General features: G+C 44.2%; 1 protein-coding gene across 1 annotated transcript in view; it reads left to right on the forward strand.

The window, feature by feature from the left end:
* Positions 1–8,611, forward strand: part of LPCAT2 (lysophosphatidylcholine acyltransferase 2) — a 36,196-nt gene that overhangs the window by 12,331 nt on the left and 15,254 nt on the right. The window contains exons 3-8 of the mRNA XM_044428069.1: positions 670–882; positions 1,892–2,004; positions 4,303–4,363; positions 4,936–4,994; positions 5,460–5,494; positions 7,693–7,747. Coding sequence (XP_044284004.1) covers positions 670–882; positions 1,892–2,004; positions 4,303–4,363; positions 4,936–4,994; positions 5,460–5,494; positions 7,693–7,747 — 536 coding nt within the window. The remainder of the gene's footprint in view (positions 1–669; positions 883–1,891; positions 2,005–4,302; positions 4,364–4,935; positions 4,995–5,459; positions 5,495–7,692; positions 7,748–8,611) is intronic.

Here is an 8,611-nt window from a genome sequence, read left to right on the forward strand (position 1 = left end):
TTTATTTACTTATTTTATACTGTTAATTTTAATTTTATATTATTATGCTTGTATCTCAGTGTATTTTTTGCATTTTTGTATTTAATGGTAATTTATTATGTTCTGTTGTATTTCAATGTATTTTATTGTGTTGTAAGCCGCCCCAAGGCTTCGGCAAGGGGCGGCATAGAAATGTTATAATAATAATAATAATAATAATGACCCTTCCATTGCCATAAATTGCAATGCTAGTCACCGCATCTGGATGGCCCCCAAAGGAGATGGGGCAAATTCACAGAGGAGAAGGCCATCCATGGCTACTAGTCCTGATGGCTGCTTGCTAGCTCTAAGAGCAGGTGTTGTGTGGCTGTGCGCCCCAGCTGCTCAGGAACATGGGTGGGAAGGTGTGTTGGGGGCAACTGGTTGACCACCTGGTCTCATCTGGCTGGACTCTTCCCATCCGTGTTCTTATCCGTGCTTGTGGTATGTGTGTGATGAAGTCAAGGAGCCTAAAGAGAAATGGTAGGCAAAGGGGAAGGTGGTAAATCAGGGAAGAAGAGGCAGCTACACATGGCAGGTTAGGAGAACCATGGGACAGGTGACTTTTGAGGAAGGAATCCAGTGAAGCAAGGAAAAAACATTCCCTCTGTGCTTGTGACTTCTCCCGTTTTCCTCCTCTTTCAAGGACAGTGTCCTACTCTGTCCTCGCATTCTTGGGTCGTGCCTTGTTCTTCGTGATGGGCTTCCAAGTCAACGTGAAAGGGGAACCAGCCAGCCCAGAGCAAGCGCCCATCCTTGCCGCTGCACCCCACTCCAGCTTCTTCGATGGGATTGTCTGTGTCATGGCCGGCCTGCCATCAATAGTATCTCGGCAAGAAAACCTCGCCGTGCCCATTATTGGCCGTAAGTATCGTTCGCAAAACCCAAAGGAAAGTGGGTCAGTTTTTCCAGGTTTCTGAACTGGTCTGCTAACATGTATTTATTTATTTACTACATTTATGTGCCACCTATAGCCCTGTTTGTATTTGTAGGTCGCTCCATATCTAGGCAGACTCCAGGCAGGGAAAAGTTGGACAGCTCAATCAGATAAAGTAATCAAAACAGCCTAATAATAGATGTTAGGACAGTGGTTGGACAGTAACAAAGTCTTCTGGGCACAAAGATAATTTCAGCAAGCACCAAAAACCAATGTCAGTGATCTCCAGAGGCAGGGAATTCCACAGAAATGGGCCTACCAAGCTGAAGCTCTTCTCCTGCTGAGCACAAGTCTGGACACAGCTTCGTGTCAGGTCACCAAGAGACTATCTTCCCATGTCCGTAGTGACCATCAGGTTGGTAAAGGATATTGCACCAACACATGTGGCAGAATGAGTTGGTGCAATTCTTAGGAACCAGTCCAAAGCGGAGTGTAGAATGCTGGACTAAGGCTGGAGAACCTGGGTTCCAATCTCTTCTTAGTAATAAAGCTCATCATGCCCAGCTCAAAGCCACATGAACTGCAAAGATACCCTTAAATTGCTTTTTCCCCTTTTTGTGATCAGGGCTACAGAGGTCCTTCCAGTCCAAAGGTGGAATTCAAGCCAAGTTTCAGTTTTTGGCAGGGACAAAGAAAGGAAGGGAGGCCACCAAACAATAATGTGATAGGGAAAGGGATGGGAGGAGAGGAAAGGGGTTTGCCTTTCTGGGAAACAGTAGGGAGCTGAGTTTTGTATTTCAAGCAGGCCAGGTTTGCCCCGTGACCTAGTGTGGTAGATTGTAAATACAGAAATGGCAAACTCGCACCTTCTCTCTCCACCCCCGCTTTCTCTCACTCCTCTTTTGAAAGATCCTTAAAAATACCTTGAGTTCACCAGCAATGGAAGAATGTATATTTTTAATGCTGTTGATTATTTATGGCTCTATTTTTAAACAGGAATCCTAAGTGCTCTCCAGCCAGTTTTGGTGTCCCGGGTTGATCCTGATTCTCGGAAGAACACAATCAATGAAATAAAGCGACGCGTGACTTCGGGAGAACACTGGCCCCAAGTACGATATGAAGTTCCACTGAGCTGCTGAAAAGCTGAGCCATATTTTGGTGAAATAGTTTCTCCAGATACTTTGTCGCAGATGGACAGCGCAAGCTCAGGAGAATTGTTCTGATTGGTGGAGAATGTTATAATGATATAGGAGAGAGAAAGGACAGGAGAATCAGAGATGCTTGCAGACACCAAAATTCTCCAAGCTTGACTTCAGTCTTGTTTTGGCTAGTTTGCATTCTTGCTGTAACTATATTTTTTAAACCCAGTTGGGTGGGAAATGCACACTTTTTTAACAGTGTGCACTTTCTCTTCTAATGAAAATGTGCATTTCTTAAGAGTAAGCATGCCTTTTTCAAATTTGCCAATGCAATTTCAGGTTTGAGACTTCATCAAGGGTTCTGAACATGCACTTCTGTGTCCGTCAAGGTTGCATCCAGGGTAATACAAACGTGTTGCAAACTGAAACTTGGAGTTCAGCTCAGTTTGAAAAACCCCAAATGCTTCCATCATTTTTCATAGGAAGTGTTTCCTAGCCCCTTGGTCATATTGGTGACCTCTTCTACACCTTTCCCCCATCATGGCAAGTCCCTTTTCAGAAAATATTGGCAGGCTTTCCCTTAACACAAGCTTCCCGTGACTTCCAGCAACCCTTAAAAATGCCAATATCATTCTCATGCTAGTTATACATCCACGATGAAAGGGAATAAATAGAACGCATCATTCAGACCCACAACTTTTCTGGGTGTCCCCTCATCCCAAAGGTTGCAAAGAATTCAGTAAAGAATGTGTAATATTGAATTTCCACTTTTCCCAACCGGATGCAGACCGGATGTGTTGGCCTTGCAGGCTGGGGATGGTAGGAGTTGTAGTCAGACACATCCAGACAACAGTTCTTTTATGTGATATGGTTGGCTGAAAACAGGCTGGGTTAGATGCCCTCTGGTGGTGAAACCAGGATGGAGAGTGTGTGTGAGAGAGAGAGAGACACAGAGCGAGGGAGATCCTTAAACAGCTATCAAAAGATGTAGGTGGATTATTAGTGCTTGTGAAGTAAACTAAATTACAAACAAATACCTTCTACTCTGAGCATTAATGAAATAAAATTTTCTTGCCTGCTTGTTTGTAAGTACTGAGTCAGAATAGGCTTCGAAGTGGAAGTTGAAGGACTTTGACAGTAAACTTCTCGTACAAGCCTGTGGCTCCTTGAACCTACGGGTCAAATTTAGCACACTCTGAGTTCCTCAGTGGGCTACATCCCTTTTCCTGATCTCTTTCCACTGGTGGTTACGATTTTTCTAATGGTACACCCATTCTCCTGCCCATTCCTAGAGGATAAAGTAAGGCTTAGCTGTTGAGAATACAGGCACTACGTTGAAATGGGTTCATATTTATGTGCTTTCCCCTTCGTCTTCAGCCCCAACCCACTTCTGAAATTCAGCCCCTGGGAGCTTCTTCTGACTTGAATGTGGTCCTTGGGTAGAAAGAGATTAAATTCCCCTGCAGGCAGAATACGCTCGAAGGACCCAGGGCTTTCTGTTTTGCTTTTGTTTTAATGTACACAAGAGAGGTGGTTGTGGAATCAATGAACACAACACTTAGGGAGTAGAAAAGAAGAGATCTTTCTGCAATGTGGCATAAAATAGGATTTCAATGTCTGGATAGGATAGGACAATGATCCTTCCCTTGAGAATTGGGATGAAGCAAATGTGACCTCATTTTCTCCGCCAAATGTTAGAGTAAGCATGACAGCAAGAGCAGACATACGAGGCCTTCTCAACTTGCTGCATTCCAATATCCATCATCCCCAGTCCATATGACCAGTGGCTAGACATGATGGAAGTCAAGTCCATCCATATCTGGAAGTTTATAGGATCTGAACTAAATTTGGAGTTCAGTTTGTGATCTGCACTCCGATCCCAGAAATAGACTCCAACTGGTAAACTGGTCCATTCTTGTTGTGGTTCACACAATCTCATGCGAAAGGGTATTAAAATATCAGATTTTTCAAAGAGCTGATGTAGTGCAGTGGTGAAGAGTTGTGGGAATGAGATGCAGGGGATCAGGGTTCTAGTCCCTACTTGGCCATGGAGCCCACTGGGTGACTTTGCGGAAGTCCTAGACTCTCAGCCCAACCCACCTCACAGGGTGGTTGTTGTGCAGGTGAGATGGAGAGCAGCAGGAAGAGAATGATGTAAGCTGCTTTGAGTTCACCGTGAGGGAAAAAACAGGGTATAAATCTAATAAATCCATAAATTTGTGCAACAGTTAAATAAACAAAATGTGTAATTTTCTTTTTGTATCCCAGATCTTGATTTTCCCAGAAGGCACATGCACGAATCGGTCATGTCTCATCACATTTAAACAAGGTAAGGAAATCTTTTCCAGACTTTTATTTTTCCTGAAAAGCAAGAGCTGGGTTTGGTTGTGGGAGCAGGGGAGGATGCTTCAAATTGTAGACAATGATCTGAAACGTGATGTATGTATTTGGATGCTACAAAATAAGAAGCTGATTTGAAGAAAGAACCTGGGGGTTTGTCAACTTAAAAGCTGCATTTGTAAACATGTACCTTTCAGGGTTTTTATTTTTAAGCCAGAATCCCAAAACTACCAGCCTACTTTGTAGTTTCCAGCTCTTACTGCTGTTAACTGGCCATAGGGGAATTACTCCAGACTTTTAGGAAAGGCAAAACCCAATCCAGAAAACTGCTGAGGGAGAACTTACGTGGACTGGGGGTTGAACCAAGAACAGGACTGGCTCACTGGGAGTCCAGTCCCCAAAGCCCTCCTCCCTGCTTTCCCCCAGCCTCCCTCCAATCCTCCAAGCCCCCGTCCTTGAATAGTTCCAGCCTTTCTGCTGAGGGCCGTACCTGCCCTCCAGGTGTGAGCTTTCCTCCATAGTGATACCCTTCATGGCCTAACAAGTGGCTTGTATTTCTAGGGGCGTTTGTCCCAGCTGTCCCTGTTCAGCCAGTGCTTATTCGGTACCCAAACAAGCTGGTAAGTTGATCACATCATTCTTCTCTCCAATTATTTCCTCAAAAATCATTTCATTTATTTTAATGCATTTGTTTCATTTCTAGCCTACTTTTTCCCTGCAAAGAATTCAAGGAGGGTGACGCAATTCACCTCCTCGTGTTTTTATCCTTACAACAACCTCCCCATGAAACGGGTTGGACTGAGAGTGAGTGACTTGCCCAAAGTTGTCCAGGAAGCTTCATCGAGTCATAGAATAGTAGAGTTGGAAGGGGCCATGAAGGCCTGTGGGTCATGGCCAAGTGGGGACTAGGACCTGCATCCCCAGTCCGATACTTTACCCACCACAGCACATGAGCTATCCCACTGCTACTCCAGCCTCACTTTCCATATCCCAAATTTCTGGCACAGTTCTTACATTGGTTGACTAGGTTATTTGCTGGAGAAGATGTCCTGATCTGTTCTTTTGCTTTGTTTTCAACCATCAAGGATACCGTGACCTGGACGTGGCAGGGCTACAACTTGTAAGTGCAATGAAGTCATACCAAATGTGCTTCTCACAGGTAGTTGTTCCACAGGTATTGCTCAGGATCAGCCTATGCATCATGCCTCTCCTTTCTTTATCAGGCCACCTTCAGCTGGGCTCAGCAGTAAAAAACTCCCCTTCTATATGCTATCAGCTGCCCGCCAAAGCAAGTTGCTAACTAGGGAGGCAAACTGTATTTCCCAAACGAGTTGATTCCAACAGTAAGGGCCAGTTTTAAGCAGTTGCCCTAGGCATGCATGATATATCTGTTTTTTAACTGTTAGTTTCATCCTCTCGTACTTATAATGATGATTAATTTCCCTAATGCTGTAAAGAAGAACTTCTGTTTCCAAATGCCCTTTCCATCCATGGTTCATGCTTAGGCCACCTGCACAAGACACAAGCCAAAATTGTGGTGGATTCTGGCTTCACATCACAAGGGGGCTTGCTAGTTCGTGGTACCTGGCCTCTTGCTGGTAGGAGCCAGGAACTTTCCACTGCCAAACATGGAACAACAAGCCGGGAGCTGGGTTCAGACATCAAGGTTTCTCTTGTTGGGGGATTCTTGGTTTCCTGGTTACTGAATCCTGGTTATTAATTATTATTATTATTATTATTATTATTAATTATATTTCTATACCACCCATAGCCGAAGCTCTCTGGGTGGTTCACAGCATTGAAGTCCCCCATCCAGATTCCAACCAGGCCTGACCCAGCTTAGCTTCCAAGATGAGGCGTGATCAGGCCCTTCAAGCTACATGGTTGGAGAGAGTAGCTGGGGGAGTGTGTCAACAATGCTGCTAGGGCACTTGTCTGTGCAAGAAAAGCCAGGATAGCCCAGAGCATTGGCTGAGACATCTGTGCAAGTGTGACCTTAGTGTGAAACCACAGTGCCTGACTGAAGTGTCCTTGCCGCACGCATGACTTGCAAGGAAACAGCAACTTTTGAAGTGGGTTTCCGCTTCTGACTTGTGAGTAAAGTAAAATTTAGGCAAGACCCTCTCTTCCCCCTTCCCCCCCTTGCCTCTCCTTCTTTCCTCCTCTCTCACTTTATTTTTGTCTTTTGTTTGATTAAATTGGGTGTTCTTGTAAATTCCAGGAAGATGTCCCCCCATCCTTCTCTTATTAAACAACTTTTGTTTATTAAGGGTGTAAGTCCAATACATATTTCCCCTGAGAGTAACTCCAGTGGAACTCAATGGGACCTGCCTTTGAGTAAACATGTACAGGATCTCAATTTTTCCAGCCTTTGCTTGCCCAAGTAGCATCTGCAATGAGGTTTCAATAATATTCATCTGAGCTAAATCTGATCTGTTAAAATGAGAGGGACCACACAGTTTAGTGCTTTACACATCTGTTTTCCTCTAGCAAATGCCACTTCAGCGTTAAAGAGTCTGTATCTGGCTATCACTTCCCAGACTAAAAAGGCAGCCAAAACTCTTTTATAACTCTGATCATGCTGAGAGTCGTTCTCTTAAGAGTTAAACTCTAAATCCACATGCTACCAATCATTCAGATGAAGGAAAGCTTTCGTGGACTACTGATCAAATGCAAACTTAATTGCCTTGCACAAAAAACCCTCACAGAGTTATGAAATGGGAGGATGTAGAAATCACACGGCTATTGAGCTTGCTTCCCCTCTGAAGCTTCCTTGGCAGCTTTGCACTTGCCTGTTGGTATTTCACGATGAACTCTCTTCTGAAGCACAGCAAAATCTGGGGACCTTGTGTAAAAGACTCTCGCTCTTTATGTAGAAGGGGGTTAGCAAGGGAAGTCTGTGACATCATTGGGCTTCAGGCGGGAGAGAACCTGAACTTGCTGAAATTCCCTGAGTTCTGCGACTACAGAAGAAGCAAAGATCCCGTTCTCCTTGATGTTTTGATCTCTTGAATCTTAGGATCCTGGGCCATGATCTGACTCACCTGGGGCTCCAAATTGACCCTCAGGTAGCCACGGCCTCTTCCCCTGGCTTCACCTCCTTTCCCCAACTGCTCATCTCTTAGTGTCTTCCTGGCTTTTGCACTGGGCCTTTGAGATCTAGCCATGAGGCACAGCTGTTATTATCTGTGACTTCTAAAAAGCAAGTCATTTTGATGCGTGTGGCACGTTTTAAGACTTGGCACAGAAATTTGCCCAAGTGGATGCAGAGTTATTTAACTTAGCTTAACTGCAATCTTCTTTTCCACTCTTCTCCAGCAAAGAGTTGCTCGTCCTGACTTTGTGCCAGTTCTGTACAAAAGTTGAAGTTGAGGTAAGTAGCAAAGGAATGTTTGTATGTTTATGTAGTCCTTTCATTTCATTTCAATACCACCCCACAGCTGGAACTCTCTGGGCAGTTTGCACCATCCATAAAAAGAAATGATAAAAACACAATACAAATATCATAAAACCAGAGAAAACAAACAGTTTAAAACAGCTAAAATTAGATAACAAAAGCAAGAATAAGAAGGAATAACAAGCAAGGGTGATTCTGAGAATCACCACATGATCCTGCTCAGGCCCCTGAGTGGCCAAGTCTTTAACAGCCTCAGAAAAGGGGACTGTCTTAACCTGGCACTGGAAAGATGGCAGATTTTGCGCCAACTGGGCCACAGTGGGGAAGTTATTCCATAGATGGGGGCCACCACCAAGAAAGCCCTTGTCATTGTTGCCACCCTCTGCATTCCCCTTTGCATTGGCACTCAGAGGAAGGCCCCAGCGTTTGTGCATCGGTATTCTGGAAGGCTGCAAAAGGAATTCTGGTTCTCAGCTGCTTTAGCTAGCTAGTTAGTTTTTTCTCTGTTTCCCTACCTTCTTATAGCTCTTTTAAGACATGCTGATTTGGTCTATGCCCATCTGAAAATGCAGAGGCCAGTCATGATACTCTGCTGTAGTAAACCACAAACCAGGGGCTTGCAGCATCTTAAAACAGACAGATTCCTTGCAGCATCAGGTGGGATGGGCTGCTGGCCCCTTCATGTTAAACATGAAGGTGACTCCAGCCATAGATGTTTACCCTGCAGGTTTCCAGGTGTTGCAAGACTCTTTTGTGTGCCCCCAATTTCTCTGTGTTGCTTGACAACTATTATTATTATTATTATTATTATTATTATTATTATTATTATTATTATTATTA

The sequence above is a fragment of the Varanus komodoensis genome, unplaced genomic scaffold (genome assembly GCF_004798865.1).
Source record: "Varanus komodoensis strain SLA01 unplaced genomic scaffold, ASM479886v1 scaffold19, whole genome shotgun sequence".
Classification (NCBI taxonomy): domain Eukaryota; kingdom Metazoa; phylum Chordata; class Lepidosauria; order Squamata; family Varanidae; genus Varanus; species Varanus komodoensis.